The 26,347-nt window shown below is 40.0% G+C and overlaps 1 protein-coding gene across 1 annotated transcript; it reads left to right on the plus strand.

The window, feature by feature from the left end:
- Window positions 1-15,838: 15,838 nt before the first annotated feature.
- Window positions 15,839-25,633, plus strand: aoc1 (amine oxidase copper containing 1). Its single transcript, XM_032504122.1, has 5 exons — window positions 15,839-16,027; window positions 18,783-20,321; window positions 21,153-21,441; window positions 22,387-22,519; window positions 25,155-25,633. Exons 2-5 carry the CDS (start codon window positions 18,785-18,787, stop codon window positions 25,422-25,424), a joined length of 2,229 nt encoding a protein of 742 aa, XP_032360013.1. The 5' UTR covers window positions 15,839-16,027; window positions 18,783-18,784; the 3' UTR covers window positions 25,425-25,633.
- The last annotated feature ends 714 nt before the right edge of the window (window positions 25,634-26,347 follow it).

The following is a 26,347-nucleotide window of genomic DNA, read 5'->3' on the forward strand; positions in this document are numbered from 1 at the left end:
AAAAATCTATTGACCGAAAGCCCATAACGTTGGTCCGATGTCCCCCGGTAGGCCTACCCCGGAAACAAAAGCCGACTGCTTTGAATGCCCGGTGCGAAAACACAGTCGGTCCAGTGACTTTCCAGACTCCCTTGAGATATTTCTCAATTTAAAACAAAAATCATACTACAATGTATAAATCATAGCGTAACGTTTGACTTTGTATGGCTCTTTAAAGAAAATACGTGTAGGCTAACGTCGGCTGCTATTTCACTTCTAGCTTGCTCCTCTGCCAAAACTAACTTATATAACGTTAGACAAGGTGGGCCTTTGATTTTGGAATAATGGGCCGTCGGACTACGGGCTTTTCGGTCCAGTGGGAGGTTTTTTGAATGTAGGCCTATTACTACCTCTGCCTTCTAATATAGGCTATATTAGAAGACAGAGGTTGAGTCGTAGATACTATTAGCTATTAGCTCACGTACTAGCTAGCCTACTGACTATCTAGCTAGCATACTGACGAATGTGACGCTAATCTAACATTAGGCCTACGTGTGTTGCGCAATTTTGCATCAAAGCTACAGGTGCAGAGGGAAACCAAACTTAGTGAGCGCTACAGCTGAAGGCAAAGGTGAAGACGATTTTTAGGTAAGGTTACAACTTTTGTAATTGATGTGATTGTCAGCTTTATTTTCTATCGCATTTTAAAAGTTGAAAGATTTAGCATGAGCTTTAGCGGATAGCCTAGCCTTGCTGCACTCTGTAACTGTAAAATCACATAAATAAAATGTGCAACTATCAGACTAAATTAAGCCTTCATACACTTTTAGTTAAAGCTGCTGGGCTTATTGTGTTGGGGTTGTTGTTTTTGACACATTACCCTAATTAGGGGTCCAAGCCCGAGGGGGCTGGGAACCGTAGCAAGGCTACGCGGTTCACGCAGCAGCGGGGCTGTGGAACGCGATTGACTTTCTAAGGATTTGCGGAGAAGAATAACAATCCTCCATTGTTATTCTTCTCCGCAAAGCTCACGCTGCAGCCTAAACCGTACATGGTGGCGGTGCAAGAGTGTATGGCTGCAGCCTGGAGCGTCCCATGTCATCCGTCCCGTCTCATGCGGAGGTGTGTCCAACGGTAAATTCAGAGGGTCAAAAATACGAAATCGCGAATAATTATCCAGATGGAGTCACGGGTAAATTCGTGACCACATTTGTTACAATCAATTGAATAACGTTAAAAACTGTTAAAGTAACTATTTTGTCATACATGTAGTTTGCTCATTTCTGAATGTTATGGTTGTGTTGACAAGATAAATGTAGACTATCGTCTGGAATAAAATAAGCCTGGGTCAACTATCATGCTAATGAATAAAATACTTTTAATATATACATTTTTTTAACTAAACAGTAACGGCAATCATACAAATAAATAAAATACTTTAAAAAAATATCTCTACAAGATAAATGCAGACTATCATACTGATGAAAAAAAACACTTAAAATATATGTTTGTCTATAAAATAAATGCAGATAATAGGCAAACTAAAAAAATCCTTTTGCCATCCCCGAGTTTCTACTTTTCAAAATAAAAGCTTGCATCTGGAATAAAATACAATCTCTCTTACTTTTCAAAGTAAAAGCTTGCGTCAACTATCATGCTAATGAATAAAATATTTGGTGTTTTTTTTTATATTTAAAAATATATGTCCATCTCTAAAATAAATGCAGACTATAGGCAAACTAAAAAAAAATTCTCTCCCGACAAAGGTCAAGCATTTGGTTTTAATTTTTTTTCCTCCTTTCATACAATACAACACAAAACACAATAGAATTGCTGGCGTGGAAGTGTAAGAAAAATACAATCGCATTCTGGCCCAAGACCGTGGCAGCAGAGATACGCAGTCGAATGCAGGACGGTCCCAGAGACCCGAAGGCCGATGCCGCGGTGGTAGAAAAATACAACCGCGTTCTGCCCCGGGTCCCAGAGACCCGACAGCCGAGGCAGCTGGTCCAAAACTCCGCAAAGACCTCAGACGCAAAGAGTGACCCACTTCCACCACTAGGTGGCGCTGTAGCAGAAAAAAACGCGTTTGGCCCTATAACTCCCAAACCGTACATCTGACATTTAAAATCCATATATCCACTCGTTTTTTGGCGAAGATTGGCCATTAGGGGGCGCTATAATCAACATTTATATGTTTTGTCATAAAACTCAACCAAGTTTTGTGAGTCTACGTTAAACGTACTACAGGGGCTCAATTTTTTTACTTTGTAAAATATTTAAATTTTCACCAGACTTGATACGACCGCCATTTTTTTTAGTATGTCAGTATGCCTCTCAAAAAGGCAATTGATTTGCCAGGAAAAAGAATAATAATTCCTTTAGTTTCAATAGGGCCTTCGCCACTGTCTGCGCTCCGCCCCTTAAAATGCGTGGGGTCATTTGTGCTAGAAATTCTAGGCTATAGCCTAAATGCTTAGTCTGCCATAGTTTCTATATTTTGCTCATAGCCCATCCTGGCTGTAGATAAAGCAGAATTATAATAGCCTTGTTGCATACCCTCCGAAAGATGGTCTGACGCTTTACTGATGATTTTAAGTTTATTGGGAAACCCCAAACCAACGTAAGAGCTGGTTACAAAAGAAACAGACACAAACAATGCATTAGCTACATTACCATGTAGATTCAGAGCATTAGCGTTAGCATAGTTTAGTACTAGCTTACAAGTTCGGCATTAGCCTATTAAACAAACGGCTAGAAACAGCTACAGTTGTTCAAAACTACTTTAAACATCACCAACATATACATTTTACTTTATTATGATAAATACTAACCTTGTGCCTCTTCGAAAGGGCGCTATGAAACATTTTATATTTAACTTTGTGGCCGTTACTGTTTCATCTTTTTCCGTTACATACAGCAGGAAACTGGTTGACGTGCCAGCGGGTGACTTTCAAAATAAAAGCCCATTTTATTTAGAACAGGAAGAAGACACAAAAAGCTATTTCCTTCATAAAGATAAAACATATACTGGGTTATTTACAAGCCTAATAATAATAATGTTTTATTATATTAATTTAGACCTTTTTAGATTAAACCTGTGGTATTCTAAAATAGGCTAAAATTGAAGTTTTGTTGATATGCTGAGATTTCAACATTGTTTCAATATCCATTGTAATTGAAATGCCATTGAAATCCTGTTGATCTCTAGGTATGATATAAACGTTTCAATTACATTGGAGGGTGCAACATGATGAAAAATCAACATCAGAGTTTGACGTTGATTCAGTGACTTTATTGTTGACAGCGGGTTGTTGATTTGACATTGTTTCAATGACTATTTGCTATCTGTTTTCATAAGTTGTGTCTATGAAGTTTTTTGCCTCTTCGAATAGTGTACAACCGCCGCCACGTCCCCTCAGGCTTTCACCGTCCACATGGATCACTGACCCGACACATAGCCAATTGCTAATCTGGACATAAAGTAGGCTACATATTTGACTGAATCACTATCCCCAGGCTATGTGTTGTCTGTAAATAACCTGATATTAATAACCAACTGTTTCCTCATTAGTCGTAACGCGGGGAGGCAAATATCAAGAGGTGTGAGCCGCAAGGTCGGCGATACAGTTACAAATATCCCAGAGTACTAAAGGATTTTTGACAACCTCTGGAAAATAACATATTGAACATTAGTACTCATATAAAGGACAAATTACTTACATTTCCCAACAGGAAGTCCGCCATTTTGAATTGAAAGTTCGAAATAAGTGCAATTTTGGCCATTTCCACATGTCGTACTTTAACGAACTCCACCTAGAGATTAGGCCTGCATGAAATTTGAAAAATCTGACATTGCGATATTTTTTCCCCCTACGATATATTGCTATATGAAAAGAGAAAAATTAAATTTTAAAAGATGACATAAATAGCTCTATTTGGAAATAATAAATCATTCTCGACTACTGCTGTAGTGTTGTATTTTGTAGGGGGGTACATAGAAAATAAAAATGAAAAAGGATTCTTTGTTAAACTTTAATACTTTACAAACACCAAAGCAAGTAAGCGCTGTGACTAACGTTACTCTTCTGAAGTGGTTTTGGAGAGGGATATTAGGTAGAAATACGCTGGTTGACTATGACACCATTGTATTCATATAATAATCAATCCAGGCTAACGTGGATGACAGTGACGGCATGTTGCTTCCTCTAAATGTCAGGTTGTGCTCGACTAGCGGGGCCAGCTCGTTAGTTTGATAAATTGATCAGACCGGCATGTCATGCGCACTAGCAAAAAACTCTGTATCCAAGAACAATTAAATCAGTGGAAAGGATGTTAGATCAGACACAGACTTCTGTAGTAGATTAGTGTTACGTTTCCAGTGTCCGGCTCCGAACCGTAACATTAGTTGGGACGGACGGACCCCTTTGATCTTTTGGCTACCTATATTAGCTTTAGCCTAGCTGGTAGCAGCTTTCTGCTTTTTTCTTTAGGCTAACTATATTAGCTTTAGCCTGGCTGATACAGGGCTGCCAACTTTTCCAAAAACCTTGGAGTGAGATTTGGGGGGGGCCGCCCCATATTTTGCCGCGTACAAAGCAATTTCTTTTGGTCTTTATCCTTTAGGGTTTAAATTGGGATTTGGTATATGTGGGTGGATGGGGGACTCCCTAGGGGGGTCTGGGGGTATGCCCCCCCAGGGAAAAAATTTGAAAAATAAACCATTAAATGGCACTTTCTGGAGAGTTTTTTTGCAAAAAAAAAATGGAGAAATCAAGTCTTACATGATATGTGCAAAACTGTAGGGTTAGGAGCCTTTGTGTTGTAGTATCAACAGGTTTTAGGGCATTCAGCATTTACATTATTAACTTCTTATGATATAAGAACTGACCCACACAATGTGCCAAACATAATGAACCACATGAAGAGACAGTAGCATATGTCAGCAACAGCTGAGAAGATTTGGGTCTGTGGTGAACAGGTCCAGGGGTCCCTGGTGTAGGGACCAGGGACCCAAAGTTAAATTAATGTTGAGGGATCAACTTAGACCACTGAAATTCTAAAGAATGAGAACCACTGAGTTACATAAGTTCTAATCCTTTAACCTTTGTGCCAATGTTCAGTAATGTTTGGCCCTCATCCTCTGTGCCCCACTTACTGTTTTTACTTTTTTATGAAAATAAAGACTATTTGTTCATTTTAAAAAACATCAAATTAATTATTTACAGTTACATTTAGAGATGCAGAGGTTAGAGATGCACAATAGTGGCCCAACGTTGCAGTATCGTATATATATATATATATATATATATATATATATATATATATATATATATATATAATAGTGTATATATATATATATATAATAGTATATATAGGCTAGTATAGCTCAGGTGTGTTTCACCAGATTTCTGCTCATATTTACAACTTTGTGCACATAACTCCTCCCATCTCTGTTGTCCGAGATGTGGAGAGTTGTAATATAGTCTGCTGTGCGTGTCATTCCTCCGCTGATATGGTAGATCTCATTCAGACCGTCTGACAGACACAGAGGCCCATTTGGGTCTCTGGTCTCTGACAGAGTTTAGAGGTGTCCGTACGCTGCTCTTTATCGGAGGTCTACGCATGGATGCAACGCGTCACTGCCCCCAGCAGAGCGGGTCCACTACAATGAACTGAAGTTGCTACACTACCAGCCGCGCTGCTCACCTCCATCTTTACAGAGAGAGTGGACACGAAGCGACGAACGGTCTGTGATAATCAGAGCTCATACCTGAAGCGCCGGACGGGTCTGTAATACTCAGAGCTCATACCTGAAGCCGGGGAAATGCACCTGGGATGGCTCGTGAAAAAAATGTTCTCATTTTGCGACAATTTGAAAATTCCACAGACAGGGAGCGCTCTTGAAGCCCCTCACAGTCTCTGAAAGCACAACTAGTCGATCACAAGTGGCTCAACAGGTAAAAACATAGATAAACTCATCTTTCATAAATTTGACCGACCGGGTTGACACTTCAGCGTGAGAAATCGGGGGTGTGGCGTGTGCGCGTGTGAAACCTGTCAAATGCGTGTGTCTCACGGCCAATGCGTGAGAGTTGGCAGCCCTGCTGATAGCAGCTTTCTGCTTGTTTCTTTAGGCTAACTATGTTAGCTTTAACCTGGCTGGTAGCAGCTTTCTGCTTGTTTCTTTAGGCTAACTATGTTAGCTTTAGCCTGGCTGGTAGTAAGTTTCCTGTGGGGGGGAAATGGCCGGGAGACGTTGTACGTTGTATTTGCAGCAAACATAAAACACTGACTGCTGTAGCTTCACTGACTACCCATCAAAACTGTTTAGCATCACTGTCAACGGCAGCTGCTGCCTTTGGTACTTTTCTACACACGCAGAGCCTCACTTCCCATAACACATTCCGTCGGACTAACGTCACATAGACGCGCTGCCCACATGGCTACCTGTCTTAAAGGGGAAGGGCTGGCCGGTGATAATTATGTAAAAGGAGATTTGTTAAAGCTTACTTTTCTATCAAGCAGCAAAAAAGGATAAGCGTCAACATCGGAACGTCCCGCGATGTGACTATCGCGCATGCGCACATCGCAATGTCTATGCTAAAACACAATATCGTTCAGCCCTACAAGAGATCATACCAAAATAATTTTCAAAAGCCTCAAACTATAATAATGTCACTCTTACATCATCAGTGAACCGGGGAGCTTGCGAAAGCGGAACCCGAAGCGGAACACGAGGAGGCAAACGTCAGCAAATATCAAGAGGTGTGAGTCGCAAGGTCGGCGGTACAGTTGCAAATATCCCAGAGCCCTAAAGGATTTTCAACAACCTCTTAAAAATAACATATTGAACATTATAACTCATATAATGAACAAATTAGTTATATTTCTTACATACAGTGTTTCAATCTTGCATGTAACAGTATAGATTAATTGCACAATGACCCTGACATTTTCTGGGCTTCAAGGCTGGATACCAAACTTTCTGTAGGGGATAGGAAGACAACAAAGACATCAGCAGAACAGGGCGACTGTTAGTTTTTAGCTCCAAAAGACCGTATGTTTCTACTAGTTATATTATTATGTTACAAAGTTATGAATCAGAAGTCCGGTTAGGCATCATATATGACGCACTCAACCTCAGAAGGGATAAAATGGCCCAAAATGGTCAATGTTGATAATAGCGCCCCGCCAGTGCAGACGCTTTGCTGCTTTTTTGCTGATAATCTTGCTTTTCCTCTGAGAAGATACTTCTAAATCACTGGACTATACATTTTTTGTAGACATAGTAGGCTATTGCCATATTTTAACATGTTTGTGTGTGTTGTGTTTTCTGTTTTTCTGAGGGCCTGCCAGTAGCTCAAACATGTTCTACAGTGACTCTAGCAAAAGCTAATTAGCAGCAAGATGCCTCCTTTCTCTACAAACTCCTTCAGAAGATTGCACTTCTGGAAATCAAGGTTCACCGATTAGAAGTGAACGTGGAAGTAAACGGGTCATGTGGAAATTACATCACTTTACCATGGACCCAAAACAATGGACAAAAGCATGCTAACACACACAAGACTACAAAGAAACAAGAGGGCTATGGAACGGGTAATAAATCAACAAGTGGTAGTCCTCCCTGGAACTCTTCTGGTGCGATGCCTAAGAGTAGATAATTCTCCTGGGAAATGGGAGGACGACTAACGGGCAGGGCACAGCGCCCTGAGATTTGTGATATGACCGGCTGGCCTGCATTATCATCCAGGCAGAGCTCCTCTTCAACCCCTGTCCTCAGTAGGACGCAGCAGTGGACAGCTGCAAAAGGGACAATTAACAACAAAATGCATCCCCAACAACTGAGTGTGCAACTGGATAACAGATTTGCTCCTCTGCTGGACATCCATCTGATGACCTGGGTTGCGTCAGGCTACAGGGAAAGCTTACAACTGGGCCTCAAACCCTGATTGTGGGTGACTTTGCTGTAAATGATTTATAAAGCAGTAAAACACCAAAATACTCAGTTTTTCCAAAGACATGGGGCCTGTTGCACGAAACTAGGATAAGGGATTAAGCCGGGATATTCAAGTTATCCTGGATGAATTTAGCTTTGACTCGGTTGCACGAAACCAGATTGAATTAAACCCAGCCAAGTAACCATGGAGATTTATTCTTCGCGGCTAGCCTGGTCCAGAGCAGGCTAACAGCCAGGCTAGAATGAATCCTGGAGTCTCATGTGTCAAATCAGCTGCGGCTCTGATCCGAAATAAACGTGTTTAACAGTTATTCCGTTGTCTTCTGCATGTGTTCTGCTTCCATCAACATCCATTAGCCTACTTGTCACTATTGTTGTCGCGAGTTTGATTTAAACCCTACTACAGCTGTTTAGATGGTTAGAAATAGTTGCACTGCCACCCTGATGCGGAGTGGGACTTTTCCCGGTGGAACGGTAGTGTGTCGAGGCCGCCTGGCATGGCCGCTGCCCGGTGGCCGGTGGCAGACCTGCGAGTCCCGTCAGTGTCCACTCTCTCTGTAAAAGTAGAGATGAGCAGCGCAGCGTCCGTGGTCTCAGCTTCAGGTTTATACAGGACGCGCTCCGAAGATTAAGTGTGACGATATTAATGCAGCGATATTCCAAGATGATAACAATGGCAGACTGGTCAGAGAACAATACATTCATGATTTCATTTTCTTGTTGCTTGTCCTTCTCTAATAAAGGACAGTTTGTGCTACTCCTTAATATGTTAGGCCTAATGTTTTTTTATTACAGCTTACATTGGTTTCATAACCTTCTCAATTAGTCTTAAATCACCGGACTAATAACGTGGCCTATATACAGTACATATGTAGTGTAGTTTACATTCATCACACCGGGAACACCACAATGCTTCTTAATCTTTTTTATTTTGGTGCTGTCACTTGTCAGAAGAAAAAAAAAAGCATGAATATTGTTTTACATATGCTCACAGGGTGTATTGAAGTCACTTCTTTTTCTAGTTGTTGTCCCTTTCTGATTGTTCTGTATGAACATTAATTGTACACAGAATTAGATATAGCTTATAGAGATGTGTGCATATGGTTGTGAATAATACGCATTGTGAATAAGGTTAGATCATAATACATTTTATTTATAGAGTGCTTTACATGGTAGGCTAGTCAAACAGTAAAACCAGCACATTTATCTTATAAAAACAGAAACATGAAACGAGCTATTTAAAGCCATTAAAACACAGTGTAGCCTACAACTCTGTAAAAATGTGGAGTGACTATAGGCTACGTAGATATTTTTACACCCTCACACATTCAGTCGGGTCCGCTATGTTGGGCTTTTTCTCTCTGGTTGATAAGAGCCGTATTTCCCTTTTTGCATATTCTTCCCTCCTCGTTGCTTTCCATTAGAAGCTGCTGCTCATTGAAACATATGGCGCATGCGTCTTCTCAATCCTGCATCGGTAAATCTGTGATCAATAACGTGGTCTGTTTAAGAAAGCCGTGAACGTGCACTTATCCCAGCTATCTACACCTGGCTTGACATAGCTCCACCTGTTTATCCTGGCTCGGTAAACGTGCGAACAATTAAGCCGCAATGAGCAGATCACACTAAGTCAAGCTGTGCTTTTTCACTTATCCTGGATATCTTTATTCTACTTTCGTGCAACAGGCCCCTTGTGTCTGACTTGACCCAAAGAATCCCAAAGATATCGTGGCAGCACACCCAACTGTGAAGAACGTTATACTGCATATAGGGTCACATGATGTTGTAAAGCAACAGTCTGAATTGCAGAAACTGGACTTTATGGAACTGCTGGACACAGTCAGCTCCCTAAACGCAGATTTGTGACTGGGCCTATACCGCCAGTCAGAAGAGGAGCTGAGAGATTCAGCCGACTGTTGGCACTAAACAAGTGGCTTTCAACTGAATGTGTATTCTCTGCAGTTCATTGAAAATTTTAACATTTTCTGGGACTGCAGACATCTTTTTAAAGCAGATGGACTTTTCCTTAACAAGCCAGGAGTAAAGCTGTTCACCTTTAACCTACTTTACCTTCTGCACTGCACATCTGCTCCCTCTGCCAAGGACACGAGACAAGACAAATCTAAACAAGAGGAAGACATGACAAAGTGTGGCTTAAGGTCCTCCCCTCAAGCTATATTTCAAAATATCTACAGGCCACCTAAATATTGTGCAGCATTCATTGATGACTTCACTGAACTGCTGTCTATAATCTTTAACTTTGGTTGTGTAATCGTTGTGGGTGATTTTAACATTCATGTTGACAATCCCCAGGACAGAGGGACAAAAGAACTGTGTTGTGTTTTTGAGAACTATGGACTGACTCAGCATGTGACAGAGCCCACGCACAATAAGGTGCACACTCTGGACTTGATTGTCTCCGAGGGTCTGAATATTTCCAAGGTTGTGGTGACTGACGTTGCTCTCTCTGATCATTCCTGTGTTTTCTTTAACGGCACTATCTCTGTGCCCAAAATTGTCCAAACAAAGTTAATCAGAAGACGGTATATCACTGAAAACACCAGTGAAACATCTATTCAGCTTTTCTCCTCCACTCCGACCCTCTCTGGGCTCTCAGTCACTGAGGTTGTAGATAATTTCAACTGTAAAATTACAAATGTTATTGATGCCGTTGCTCCCACTAAGGTCAAAGTTGTCTCTGGTAAGAAAAGATCCCCATGGAGAAATGTCCTACAGGTGAGAACAGAAAAAAGAGAGTGTAGAAAAACTAATCTCCTGGTCCATTATAACACCTATAAAGAGAGACTTTGCATTTATAATTTGGAACTGAGGAATGAAAGTCGGTACTTCTTCTCTTATATTATCACTAAAACAATAATAATTCACTTGCTTTGTTTGCTACTGTCGATAGGTTAACAAACCCTCCAGTATCAGTAGCATCTGAACTTTTATCTACCAAGGCCTGCAATGACTTTGCATCCTTCTTCAAAGACAAAATCTAGAAGATTAGACAAACAGTCAGTGCCTCCATATCAAGTACAGGATATGTGTTGTCACAGTGTTCAAGCAAAACTAGTTCCAATATGACAGAATTTCAGACGATCAACCATAAAAACCTGGAGGACATTATACAACATGTGAAAACTTCCTCCTGTTGCCTTGATATTCTACCAACGGGTGTTTTTAAAGATGTTTGAGCAACTATGGGCCAAAATCAAACCTTCCGTTATTAAGTAAAATCATTGAAAAAGCGTTTTTTCAACAACTTAACCATTTCTTGTCACTAAACAACAGTTTTGATACCTTTCAGTCGGATTTCCGACCACACCACAGCACTGAGACAACTCTCGTCAGAGTCTTTTTATGACATCCACCTTAACACAGATAGTGGCAAAATTACAGTCTTAGTATTACTTGATCTCGATGCTGCATTTGACACGGTCGAACACAACATATTACTAGACCAATTGGAAACCTGTGTTGGCCTTTCTGGCTCAGCACTAAACTGGTTTGAATCCTACTTAAAGAATAGGGTCTTCTTTGTGTCAATATGTTATTATGCATCTGAGCATACAAATATGACATGTAAAGTTCCCCAAGGCTCTATTCTGGGGCCTCTTCTGTTTAACATCTACATGCTTCCTCTGGCACATAACCTTATAGCCAGAGGGACTATGGTCCAATACAAAAACTGACTAAGTGCATCAAACAAATTAACGGCTGGATGTGCCAGAACTTTCTAAAATTAAATGAAGGAAAAACTGAGGTGGTTGTTTTTGGAGCAAAAGAGGAATGATTGAAAGTCTGCACTCAGCTTCAAACATCAATGTTAAAAACAATAGACAAAGCCAGAAATCTTGGTGTAGTCATGTACTCAGACCTGAATTTCAACAGCCACATTAAGACAATTACAAAGTCAGCCTATTATCACCTTAAGAATATATCAAGGGTTAAAGGACTTATGTGTCAACAGGATTTGGAAAAACGTGTTCATGGTTTCATCTTAAAACCACTTATAGAGCACCAACTAATCCACTGTTTAATAAAGTAAAAGCACTAATATTCAGATATATTGTTGACTTTAAAACTGCACAAATTATGGACAAAATAAATAATCATCAGCTGTCGAACAGTGTCCAAGGGATATTCCAAATAAAAGAGAGCAAACATCATTTAAGAGGAATATTTGTATATAAAAAAAAACCTATAAGAACAAATGCTAAATATCACTGCATCACAACTAAAGGAGTTACTTTATGGAACAGCTGCAGTGAAGAGTCATTCTATAACAATGAGCAATTTCAAGAGATTATTTAAAATTAATATATTAAAGGGATACGAAAAGGACTTAAAGTGATGGTATTGTAGAAAGACTATGGTTTCTTGGCATTTATATGCTGGTATGTCTATATACTAATATATTTATATACCAATATGTCTATATACTGGTATGTCTATATACTGGTATGTCCCTATGCTAATATATCTACATACTAACATGTCTATATACTAAGTCTAGTATGGCTGTGTTATGTAATCTGCTATAGATAGATGGTATAGAAAGTACAAGAAAGAGAAGAAAAGGAAAAAAAAGGGGTTAAACGTGCTTGTGTATGTATGCATCTGTGTCTATGATGTGTAAATAATAATGTGTAAATAACTGAAGAATAATATTTACTAAAGGATAAAAGTAGAGAAAGGGGGTCGGACTTGATAAGTTGTTTATCAACTTCTTCCTACTCCTTCTGAACATGGAAAATTTTTGTTCCGTTTGAATGACTTTCAATTTTGGAAGACTGTGCTAAAAAGTACATGACCTTATTTATCTGTCATTTTAATTATATATGTATGCAGGAATGCATGTATATAAATCTTATATTTTAATGTTTTTTTGTTTTTTTTATGTTCAAATAAACTATTAAACTAAACTAAACTAATCTTCAGTAGACTTGACTACTGTAACGGGGTCTTTACAGGTCTCCCTAAAAAAATCAATCAGACAGCTGCAGCTGATTCAGAACGCTGCTGCTCGAGTCCTCACTAAGACCAAGAGACTGGATCACATCACTCCAGTTCTGATGTCTTTACACTGGCTTCCTGTGCCTCAAAGAATTGATTTCAAAGTACTTTTGCTAGTTTAAAAAATCACTAAACGGTTTAGGGCAAAAATACATTTCTGAACTGCTACTACACTATGCCTTGCCTGGCCTGGCCTGGCCTTGCCTGGCCTTGCCTGGCCTTGCCTTGCCTGGCCTGGCCTTGCCTGGCCTGGCCTGGCCTGGCCTTGCCTGGCCTTGCCTGGCCTGGCCTGGCCTGGCCTGGCCTTGCCTTGCCTAGTCTGTGAATTAGTTGGAGATGACAGCCTGATGCGGATACTTTTAGCAGCATCCCAGTCAAGCTAACATTAGCTACATCCCCACCAGTAACTGTCACCTGCATCATTGAACAATTTACCATACTGGTTTTCACAGGATTAGTGGACCCCCGGGGGTTCTTGAGGGAGTTACAGGGGGCCCCCAGCAAAAGGTGCCTATTTTCTCTATAATTTCATCCATTAGTAACACAGTGACAAAATGCATGACTATTTTGGTCATGGACTACTAATTAAAAAAACAAAAAGAAATAACAGTTGTGTTTTAAAATTAAAACATACTCTGCTGTGCTAATTATCTTATTGCTAAATTTGCATAAACATTAGTGCTGTCAGTTAAACGCGTTATAAACGGCATCAGTTTTTTTATCACGAGATTAACGTTCTTTTTGGCCTAGCAAACTTTGTAGTTTGTTTACATGCTGTTGCAACAACTAGTGACGTTAGAAAAACTACACCACCACACCGGATCTAGTTAGACTGTAAACTAAACAGGCACGCCGCACACACGCCGTTTGGGCTTGTGAACCGGCCAAAGAGTTGTAACGTTGCGTTTTGAGTGGATGGCAAGCGCGAAAAGAAATGGATGCAAATAAGATTCTGGATGGAAAGTTGACTTTTTAAAAGTTACCAAATGTTCCATTGACCAGAACAAAGTGATCTGTGTGTTTGTCGTTGTGAACTGAGCTATCATCGCAGCAGGGCCAGTCTGAAATACCACCTGGTGGCCAAGCACACAGCTGAAGCCAGTTCTCCCCCCACCCCACCCCACCCCTCGTCAAAGTATGTTTTCACACTTTTATTAATGGACAGTGTTACACTGTGTGAGAGATTATTTGCTCCAAGTGAGAATGTTAGTGTGAAGTTGAACACTACAGTAGGCTATATGCCAATGTTGTTTTGTTGTTTTCAATAAAATACATTTGCACAAAGCAAGCGGATCCACTTTTCAATGTTAAGAAGATTAAAATGAGAAAAAATAATGGGACAAAAAGAAATCAAGGGACATTTAGAATAGATGAAATTGTGCGATTAATTGCGATTAAATATTTGAATCGTTTGACAGCACTAATAAACATATGATGCATTTTCACAGATTAAATCACTAAGCAATATTTAAAGCAGTTAAAATCAGCTCCATCTCAAATAACTACAACATTGAAATGACTCTGTCACATGAATGCATCAATAATATTGATAATATTAAACTATTCTGCTGTCTATCATGTACTTTTACTTTTGATACCTTAAAGGTCCAATATGTCATATATATTGGACCAAAAAATAAATAAGGAAAATAATTAGATTTAAATACATTTTGTTTTATAGTGTTCTGTCAATCTTCCTTCACTTTTCATCTGTGTGTGTCGGTGTGAGGTCCCTGCTCTTGCTCTTAAATCTTTCATAAGGAGCTCTTGTAGGTATTTCCCCAAACTTCCACACAATAGAACAGATAGGGTGAAATTCGTGTGCAGACAGAGTATTTTATATGCCAATGCCCCTGGCCTTCTTGCACAGATATTAAAGCTGGTGATCAAGTTTGAGTGCCAGAAACTTGTTTTTATAGACTCTTTCCCAGCTTCTTCAAAACGCCCCACCACCTCATTGGCCTTGGCATGAGTGTAGTTTGGCAGAAACACTGATCACCTCCCTAAAAACTAAACATGTCAGTATGAAACAAACCTGGCTGCTACAAATCTCACTCACTTTATATCAGGTATGTAAACTTTGGTTTGACACTTCCTTTTATTCAAAAATGTATTTGATTTACCCACATTTGAACTGCCATTTCTATTCTTTTGTTTCTGTTCTATCATTGTATTTCATCTTCTGTTTTATTTGACTCTTTAAATTGTAAATGTCTTTTTATATCTTTTTTAATGTATTTATTTTAAGGTCTATATAAAAGAGACTTCAGATACAGTATTAGGGGACCACTAAGGTCTATATAAAAGAGACTTCAGATACAGTATTAGGGACCACTAAGGTCTATTTAAAAGAGACTTCAGATACAGTATTAGGGGACCACTAAGGTCTATATAAAAGAGACTTCAGATACAGTATTAGGGGACCACTAAGGCCTATATAAAAGAGACTTCAGATACAGTATAAGGGGACCACTAAGGTCTATATGAAAGAGACTTCAGATACAGTATTAGAAGACCACTAAGGCCTATATAAAAGAGACTTCAGATACAGTATTAGAGGACCACTAAGGTCTATATAAAAGAGACTTCAGATACAGTATTAGGGGACCACTAAGGTCTATATAAAAGAGACTTCAGATACAGTATTAGGGGACCACTAAGGTCTATATAAAAGAGACTTCAGATACAGTATTAGGGGACCACTAAGGTCTATATAAAAGAGACTTCAGATACAGTATTAGGGGACCACTAAGGTCTATGTAAAAGCATCCAAAGAGCACCATGTCATGGGACCTTTAATGACTTTTATGCGTCATGCAAAGCACTTTGAATTGTAGTTAAAAGGTGCTATACAAATAAACGTACCGTCTGCATCAGTTATTTCATCATATTTACAACCTGCTGTTCACCAATCATCAGCCTCCGTCTATGCAAAGTGGGTGGTTAAATATTAGCAGCAGTTCACTGATCCTGTTTCCATGAGAAAGGCTTGTTCAACTGCTGCAGCAGAAGGAACCTGACTGATCACCCTCGTTGTACAAAACTCTTCAAGCAGGAGGACAACTACAGGTACTGTTGGGTCAATTTCTTTGTTCCTGAATCAAAAATGCAAGTTTTTTTTTAACCCTTGTATGGTTTTTGGGTCTGTGGGACCCGTTTTCAATGTTTGCTGAAAGAAAGATCATGCTATTTATTATTTCTTCTAACTCAAACTCATTTTCTGTGAAGAACATAAAAAATAACTTGTTTTCAATGACTGCACACAGTACACCCCCCCCCTTACACATAACTATTACATATGAGGTGTTCGGGTCTATTGGACCCGAGTGTATGCAACTGTAGGTTCTATGAAACTATGTTGTATTTGTACACATGCTATTCTCACAAAAAGTTAAACAATTGTTACATTTCAAGCACTTTCACTTGTTCTTGTTGCACTTTCTAAGTTCTAAAAAAATAAGCACCAATGATCAAAAATCTTTTATTTTACCTTTTTTATAATTGAATTTCCTTGTTTTCTCACAAAAAACGAAAATGATCATCTGATCATAAATGAGATCTCACAGGGGTAAGTGGCAAATATGAACCACAAATGATGTGGTAATTGAGCTAAAGTAAACATGTATTAAGTATTTTTACATACACTGTAATGGCTGTATTGATTTAAAAGCCAGATCTGGGAACAGTGGCTTTGTAACAAAAATATGAAAACCACATATGGGTTAAGGAAGCATGAAACCACTCCATAGTTATTAACATTACTACATAAATGCTATTGTGTAAAAATGTTGTAAACTCTTAATTATTTCTGCAGAATGGGACAAATTGCTTTTGGAACTTTATGGAATATTGTAATTAGATGAATACTATCTTGTTGAAACAGTGCAGGAAGACAAGGAAAATAGATAGACCATGTTAACATGTTGTTTGTGTTTCTGTGGCACACAGCCTGAAGGAGAAACTGGTCATATTAGTCTCTCCTTTAGGCTACTTCTCCACTCCTCAAAAGCAAATTGAATGAGTGCCCGAACAAGAAGCGCTTCTCCAGCTGTAAAAGGAAGAAAGTGGGAGAAAGAAAAAATGAACTCATGTTCTTGGAATTCTGCAGGACATAGATTAATCCAGCTTGTGATTCTTTAGAGAGATCTTCAAAAAGGGGTCTGCGGCCCCTAAGCGGTCCTCAGAGTTACAGCACGTGTCCAAATTATTGTTTCATCATTTTTGGAAAGTTTGTCTGAAAATATACAATAACATAAATGCAGCATATTATTATGATGATGAATCAACCTATTCATGAAAACAAAACACAAAAATACAGGTTTATAGGCTTACTAAAAGTAATGGTAGCCATCCACAGACCCAGCTTAGGGATTCACTGTGACTTCCATATGTTTACCATCACTACATGACGTATAAACAGTGTTGGGCCAGTTACTTTTAAAAATTAGTTACAGTTACTCGTTACTTCTTCCAAAAAGTAACTAAATTAGATACTCAGTTACAAATCATAAAAGTAATTAGTACGTTACTTATAAGTACATTTTTAAATGCTCAAATGTGACCCCACCTCCACCCCTCTTTAATGGAACTTAAAATACATGTGCATGTTCAATTATTTATGATAAAATGAATGTTATAATGAAAATGGACACTTAATAAAAAAATACATTATTAACAGAAACTGTACACATATCTAAACTCTTTTAATGTTGCTGTGGGACAAAGTGAGACTAGCCTCCAATCAGATGCCATGTATGTAGATATTATGTTCATATAGTGGATCCATACAAATAACATAGATGTTTTGGAGCTTTTGATATTTCTTGCCCCTTAACAGGCCACAACTGGTCATAATTATATAATGCTTGTCAAGCCCTATAGCAAAAATAAATTACAAATATATACACTCTTTGTAGTGCAAACAACGTAAGTGGCCTGATGTTTATTCTTATGTGCTGGTGTTTGTGTGTTGTGTTGTGTGTGTGTGTGTGTGGTGGGGGGGGGGGGGGGGGGGTTGTAGAGCGAGGAGAAATGAGAGAGTGACAGCGATTAGCTTCAGATCGAGTAACCACTCTAGAGTTATAGTGCCTGTTTTCTGACCACGGTGGAAAATCTTAAGCAGGAAAAGTACTCCCCCACCCCCGTTGATTTCATAATGCCACACCTGTCTCTCGGTGACTGACTCGCTTGTGTTGTTCAGGATGTGTCTGTGCTTATGAACACCCGCCCAACTCTACCTCTGATTGGCTTTCCATGAAATTTTACTTAATCTCAGCCAATTGGCAGAATTTACGCGCTTGTCTCGTGCACGGCCCACTAACCAACGAAGTAAAAAAGTCTTTGCCTCTCGGCTCAAAGATCTAGTTGGTCTGATGAAAAAAAAAAAAAGCAGCTTCAATTATAGTAACATGCCATATTTTTCAGGATTATTAAGATGGGAAGAGTAATACTCATTACTGAAAAAAGTAACGCTGTTATATTTTATAACGCCGTTATTCCCTTCGCTGCGTATAAATAATACATGAAATGAATTTTCATCCATCTGGCCCAGTTTAACAAACAACTAAATTTGATACAATATGTAGGAGGAAGTCCCTGCTCCATCTCTCTTTCAGCTAAGGGGGCCATGCATAGTAGAAAAGCATAGTAGACCCCTGCTTTAGGATAGAAAATAGTTTGAATAAAAAGAGTGTAAATGAAATTTCTTCTTTCCGAAACTCCCTGAATCAAACTGTTAAAAATATGAATTCTCCCAACATATATCTAATTCTTATTTTTCATCCACTATATTCAGGCTTGATAATGTTTTGTCATTATATTGCAGCCATGAGGCTTTCCTGTCTGCTGCAGCTGATCTGCTTGGCTGCTTGTAGTGCATCTACATCAAGAGATTGGGCTCATCATGGCGCTCCCATGTTTGCCGACCTCACAGTACGTGAGATGAAAGCTGTTCGGGCCTACCTGCATGGTATTCAAGAGCTGGAGCTTACTGATGCTCGTAGCAAGACTCTGATGAAAAACAGCATCCTCCTGATAGAACTCCATCTGCCAAGAAAGCATGAAGCCCTGAGAGCCCTGGACCGTGGACAGGCCAAACCCCCTCGTCAAGCGCGTGTGATCGTCCAGTTCGGGAACCAAACCAACCCCAACATCACTGAGTACATTGTCAGTCCTCTGCCGACCCCAAAGACCCACGAAGTCAAGACTTTCAAGTTGGATAGGCCTGTCCGCTTTGAGTCAAGGCCTATTTCTGCAGTAGAGTATGGGTACATCGAGGTCTTACTCGAGAAGATGGCGACTAAAGCTCACAAGCTCCTGTTTGAGACCACGGGGGGGTTTTCCTACACTAACTGTACTGACCGCTGCCTGACGTTCTCAGACATAGCTCCCCGTGGGCTGGAGTCAGGTGAGAGGAGAAGCTGGATCATGTTGCAGAAGTTTGTGGAGGGGTATTTCATCCACCCAATTGGGTTTGAAGTTCTGATCAACCACCAGGATCTGGATCCAGAAAAGTGGACTGTCGAGAAGGTCTGGTACAACAGCATGTACTTTGACAGTATCGAGGAACTGATAGAAAAATATGAATCAGGAGATGCGGAGAAACTCAGACTTCCCATTCATGACGACAAGGACCTCTACTCCACCTACATCCCCCGGGGCCACAGCAACACTCGCACTAACATCCATGGTCCGAAGCTCGTGGAGCCTCAGGGACCTCGCTATGAAATTGACCGGAACTTTGTTGAATACGCCGGATGGTCTTTCGCCTACCGAGTCCGCTCTTCCGCTGGGCTTCAAGTCTTTGATGTTCGTTTTAATGGAGAAAGGATTGCCTACGAGGTCAGCCTCCAAGAAGCAATTGCCTTTTATTCTGGTGATACGCCCGCTGCAATGCAAACAAAGTACATCGATGCTGGTTGGGCAATGGGCACCTTAACCTACGAGCTGGCGCCCGGAATCGACTGTCCAGAAATTGCCACCTTTGTGGACCTTTACCACTACTATGACACCGACAAACCTGTGCGCCACAGAAATGCACTCTGTATTTTTGAGATGACCACTGCGATGCCTTTGAGAAGGCATTTTAACTCTGACTTCAAGGGCGGATACAACTTCTACGGAGGGCTGGATAACACGGTGCTGGTGTTGCGGACCACCTCAACGGTTTACAACTATGATTACATCTGGGACTTCCTCTTCTACCAGAATGGGGTGATGGAGGTAAAGGTCAGCGCCACAGGATACATCCATGCCACTTTCTTTACACCTAACGGACTTCATTATGGTACCAAGGTGTACAACTATGTGCTGGGTAACCTGCACACACACCTCATCCATTATAAAGTGGACCTGGATCTTGCTGGTGAGTATTATCTTACAATTGTGAAGCATTATCTCTTTATTGACCTATGACTTAAAAAAAAAGCTAAATTCAAGATCAGTGGAAAACCCGGTAGCCTATGAATTACAGAAATATGGAATGATAATGCACCTCACGATTTATGTCCCAGACTGGACCTGTCATGCCCTACAATTAACATTTGCTTTTTATTTCTTGTAACAACCACAATCTTTACGCATCCTGAACCAAGTGTTTTAGTAGCCAGACTCTAACCATACTTTTAACCATTATTTATTTTCCATAACCACAATTATCTCCCATGCCCTAGTTGCTATGCACAAATGTTGAAAGTGAGTATGTTGCAGCTAGTCATAAAAAACTAGGGGAAAAAACACTGATAATAGGGTTTGGAAACCATCACACAATATTTCTGTGAAGAGTACAATGGGCTACAAGTATATCCCCAGTGTGGTCTTCAGAGTCACTCATTATTCCGTTTATGATGGTGTTGAGTGAGTTTTTTTAAGATGAGGGCTATGAAATGAGGTCAAAAAAGTGCAGATACAAAGTTGGCTTTAAGACTTTTATTGCTGCCAGGCCTGATAAAAAGGTTTTTGCGGACTTTACCCAGTCATAAACAAACAAAGACGTGGCTTAGCCAATCAAGCCTGTGGGACTGCTTTGTTGAAATGAGTGATCGAGGCTGAGATAAAGGCTGTCTGCCATACATAATTCAGTTACTTAATCCTAGGAATGGAGACTTCTGATGCAAATGTAAATGTACTTTACATTGTCTCAAATTAAACCCTGACATCTAAACTCACTTGACAACTCTTTGCTTTCACGACACAGGGCGAGAGAACAGCTTTGAGACGATGGATCTGAAATATGTCAACTTCACCAATCCCTGGAGTCCAGAGCACTTCATCGTCCAGTCCAAACTCCACAGAACAGAGTACAAGACCGAGCGATCGGCTGCTTTCCGCTTTGGCAAAAAGTTCCCCCGTTATGTGCACTTTTACAATCCCAACGAGAAAAATAAATGGGGACACCAGAAGGGATATCGGATTCAGTTGAACTCACATGGCAACAGTGTCCTTCCAAGAGGCTGGAGAGAGGAAAATGGCATTAGTTGGGCAAGGTAATAAAAAGGGTTATCCCTATGTAGGTAGAAAACATGAGGGGTAAAACATTTAAACCCAATGTGCCATGTTTTTATTGGTGCCACCATTCCAGATGGCTTGTCCAACATCTTATGCGTACATATTTCCCCCAAATTCAGTCATACTCGGTATGCTTAGACACTTGGGATGTCCGGTAAGTTTCAGGTTCCGTGTATTTGAGCATTTCTGGATTTGGAGGGAGTTAGAAATCAGGTCCAAGTAGAGTTAGAGAGAGTCAACAGAGGTGCGGCAACATTTAATTGAATGTTGTCATTTGTTACCTAATAGTAGAGTATCACTGCTGGGCTATCAAAGTAAATTGTTTGAAATACAGCAACATTATGAGGGTTACGGCTACAAACCAAACACTTTATTGATCAGCTCTTCAGTGAATTACGGTAATACGGTAATTACGATACTAACAACCATCAGACTGTAGTTTCTCTACTGTTTGAAGAGGATGACGATTGTAATGTGAATGGGACATAATGATTAACTCACTGCCTGTTGCCATGGCTTGAGTCGTCACCCCTGTTGAGGTAAGACCATTACCTGTTGCTAGACACTCAGTCAGTGGGCTTTGGAGATGAATGCTATCTGTTAGTAGCTACAGTTTAGCATACTGCTGCTGTGGGTTCAGATGATTTTGGCCGTGTAATCAGATCAGCCACATGCATGGTAAGGGATGTCAGATCCTTTCCTCTGTTCCATCTCTCTGATTGTTTCCTGCTTCTTGTTAGAATAATGTGGTACCCCTCACCGCTCAGATATCAACAGATTTAAATGCCCCAGTATTGTGGCAGCAGTGGCCACTTCTCAGCAAAAGTTATGGGGTCGTTTTAAATTGCCTTAGTGCCCACCAAGTGGGAGATTACTATGCTAAATGGTAGAACAAGCTGACAAACTGAACTGTCTCTCCGCAGGTATCCTCTGGCTGTGACTCGCCATAAAGACAGTGAAGCCACCAGCAGCAGCATATACACCCAGTGTGACCCATGGGAACCTGTTGTGTCCTTTGAGGACTACATCCGCAACAATGAAGACATAGTCAACCAGGTACAGAAGTACATTAATATTAGACACATCTACATCCCCTGTTAATGTCTATGTCACACATCTCCACAAAAAAGAAGACAAGTCAATAGGGACAGTAGTTTCTGTCCAATCATGACGATTGATTTCAATGTTCTTGAAATGAAAGCAAACCTATTTTCCAAAATGTCCTTTAACCCATTTCAATTGGCATAATAACAATATAATATCTGACATTTCTGCATTACAATGTCTAAATTAGGCCCATATTATGTAAATAGTTTCTAAAAGCCCACATTTGGTGGTATCTGGCACATTTTAATGCCACTATTCCATCATATTTACAGATCTTAATTATTACATAATGTTATGAGTTTGCCTCCCTGATTGTAAATGTGGTGAATTGTTGTAAAGGGAAATTAGGGATCTGGTGTGTTTTAGCCCACACAGTTTGTATATAGCTATTTATATTTCAAACCATGCCTATTCCTGACTGAACCTTTGTAGTATAAATCATTAGACTTTATTTATTAGCATCCCCTGCACCCCTACTTCCAACATCTAACTATCTCAAGTGTTCAGTTTTAATATAATCCCTAACTGACTAGCAATAGAACTCATAACTAGAGTCGGGTACCGAACCGCGGTGCCAATAGGGCACGTGTTTTTTTAACCCTCACGTTGTCCTCAGGTCAAATTGACCCATTTTCCTTTATCAATATTCTTTTTAATTACCCAAAATAGCATGATTGATTCCACACAACACTCTTTGGCAAGTACACATCTCTACTTTCATGAATTTTTGGGTGTCTTATTTAATCTTGTAGCATTTGAAAAAAAAAAATTGAATTGATTTTGAAATAGTATTGAGTAAAAGTTGACATATTCCAGTCTGTGACTATCCATCAACATCCATTCCTTTAATTTTAGTCTAAATTATTCCTAATTTCTGCTTTTATAACTCAAACATTACGTATAATATCCCATAAATGAGGTTTATTGACCATGAATTCCAAAAATAACTGTAAAACTAAAGTTATTAAGTTAGTAATACGTAGTGTTAAACGTAAAAAAAAGAAGACAAACATTGAAAAAAGTGTTGAAAAAGGGACAACAACGTAAGAAAACGTTCAAAACATTGATTAAAAAACATTGATTTTTATTTTTTTTATTTTTTATTTTGACGGGAAGACAACACAAGGGTTAAGTTATTGTAAAATACCCCTTTCCAATCTGGTGCTTGTTTTGGTAAACTAAAACAAATTGTTTTATGTAGATAGAAAACAAAATAAAAATAAAATTCAGCCCCTAACAAGTGGACTGGACAACAGTGCTCAGTACATACCGTACGGATTCGGTGAATTGCAGGATTCGAGCCGGAGCGTCTATGTCACTTAATCAGAACAATTCCATGCATCATAAAGTGAGTGTTTTATTATTAAATACAACCCACAATGTTAAGAAAAGTCAGTTAACATTAGTCTTTTGGTTTTCATATTATTGTAACGTCCCTCAGTAAGCAGCCGGGGGAGACGTGACAGCCAGTTTACTGTAGTGTTCATCACTGACCTGAATACAGGCTACCGTGGGCCGGAACCAACGCCAGAACTAAAACAATTAAGTGAACTAACGTTATCTTATTAACAGGGTCCGCAGCATCTAAACTCACGTGTTTACTTCACGGACAGGCGGAAATCTCAGTGTTTGACTCAACATCTCTAATCTAGCCCAAACTACTGCATATAAACAGTTAGACATGAACCTGGAGAATTAACACAGTCCGTTAGAATATGTACCGTGCCCTCTTGTGCTCCGTGGGGACCCGCTATACAGTCTTCTGTTTATTTAATTTTTTACGTTCAAACACGAGAGCAGAGAATATTAATGAGCGTGTGAATCACGCTCATAATTCTGCAGCAGCGGTGCGCACAGAGCCAGTGGAAGTTTTACAACTCTGTCCTTCGAGGGAGCAAGTCTAATTTTTTGCTTGAGTCATGTCAGATAGATTCTCATCTCAATGGCGGTTGTTAACGAAGACAACAACTCCCATAATCCTATGCTATTTTCTACTTTTCACATGATTCATCAAAGTCTGGTGTCTTTTATTAGGGTTTTTTATTGAGAGACCCCTTAGTGGCAGAAATGACATGCAGTGCATTTAAAGCCATGGTTGGTTTTTTTCAAACACTAATGCCATCTAACACTAAATTACTTCAAAATATGTGAGCATAACTCATCGCCATAAATGTTATTAGATGATACAATGGCAGCTTATGATCACCGACCCCGGTAACAGTTCACCAAATTGTTACATTGGTTTTCAGTTGTGGGGGGTTAGTGATGAGTCAAGCTAAATGCCCCCTTTTGTACTGGTGCATGAGTCACAATCCACTAATGGACAGCATCCTTTGTGATGTTTCAAATGGATTCCTAAAACCGTGGTTTACATTGCGGGGGTTGGGGGATATTGCAGAGGTTACGTCATTGGTTTATGTTTGCTCTTCCTAAAAGAATCTGTTCATCAGTGTTGGTCCCTCACCATGATGGTAACTCACGAACGCTGACATTTTCTTCTGTTTGCACTCTTAAGTAGATAAAGCCCACCTGTAATGTGTCGTGTTCTACGACTTTGCTTTTTTATTTGCTCTCCTTTGTGCAGGACCTGGTAGCCTGGGTGACAGTGGGCTTCCTGCATGTGCCTCACTCAGAAGACATCCCCAACACGGCAACACCCGGCAACGCAGTGGGCTTCTTCCTCCGGCCCTTCAACTTCTTCAATGAAGACCCTTCGTTGTCTTCCAGAAGCACCATCATTGTCCGGCCGGGACCGGACGGCAAGCCCAAGGTCCAGAGATGGACCCCCGAGGTCGTAGGTCACTGTGTCACAGATAAGCCATTCTTTTACAATGGCACTCTTACAGGTGTCTAAAGCTGTTTTCTTGTGTTTCCCAAAAAACATTTTGGCTCTAATACAATTTTTGCGAGGATCTCAGATTATATAACAATCAATTTATAATATATAAGGTCAGATTTACTCTTAAGAATGTCTTACAATTTGACAGCCTTATGCGATTTTGTGCAACGTTGTGAAAGAAACTAAATCCATGTATTCAGAAAAGAATAAAGAATTGGATCATTAAAAAAAAAGAAGTAGATTTTGTGTTTTGTCTTTTTGAGGCTGTTGCGGCTGGTTTTATATCTTTTTTTTTTTATTTAGCTGCAGACTCCACACATTGCATAAATCAAATGCTTTGGTTATGCATTTCTCCTTGTATCTCTCCAATCTTTCCTGCTGTGTCGAATAAAGAAAAAACATTGATTTCTCACCCAAATCATTTATATATAAAGTTAAAGTTACTGTACCACCATACCAAAATCAAACTACACATGTAACCTGGCGGGGGAAAGGGGAGCATGGGGGCCTTGAGAGCTCCTCTAATCCCATGTTGGGTCTCCATGGCTGAGGTTTAGCAGCAGCAAGCATCCAGGATGCAGGATGCTCTGGATCCGCCCTGCTTGTTGTAAACTGCTTCCCTCGCTATGCTCGTCTTGTCCCCATGGTGGGACCTTTTTTTTTCCTCCTGGAAAGACAACAGGCCTTACAGAGCAAACAGCCTGATTCCGGATCCTTCCCCGCAAACAGTCCAGGATACCACCTGGCTGCCCCATCGCCCCTGGAAACCTGACTTTACGGACAACGTTACACAACGTACAGAAAATCAACAACAGCTCATGTTACTGTTCCTTTATGTGCGCATTCCTAACATAGCAATGTCACCTAACGGTTCTGAACCAAAAGATTTAATAAAGGGCCAAAAAAATCCAAATGTCCTGATCATGGTGCATGTTTTT

Source organism: Etheostoma spectabile, chromosome 22 (assembly GCF_008692095.1).
Source record: "Etheostoma spectabile isolate EspeVRDwgs_2016 chromosome 22, UIUC_Espe_1.0, whole genome shotgun sequence".
NCBI classification, from domain to species: Eukaryota; Metazoa; Chordata; class Actinopteri; order Perciformes; family Percidae; genus Etheostoma; species Etheostoma spectabile.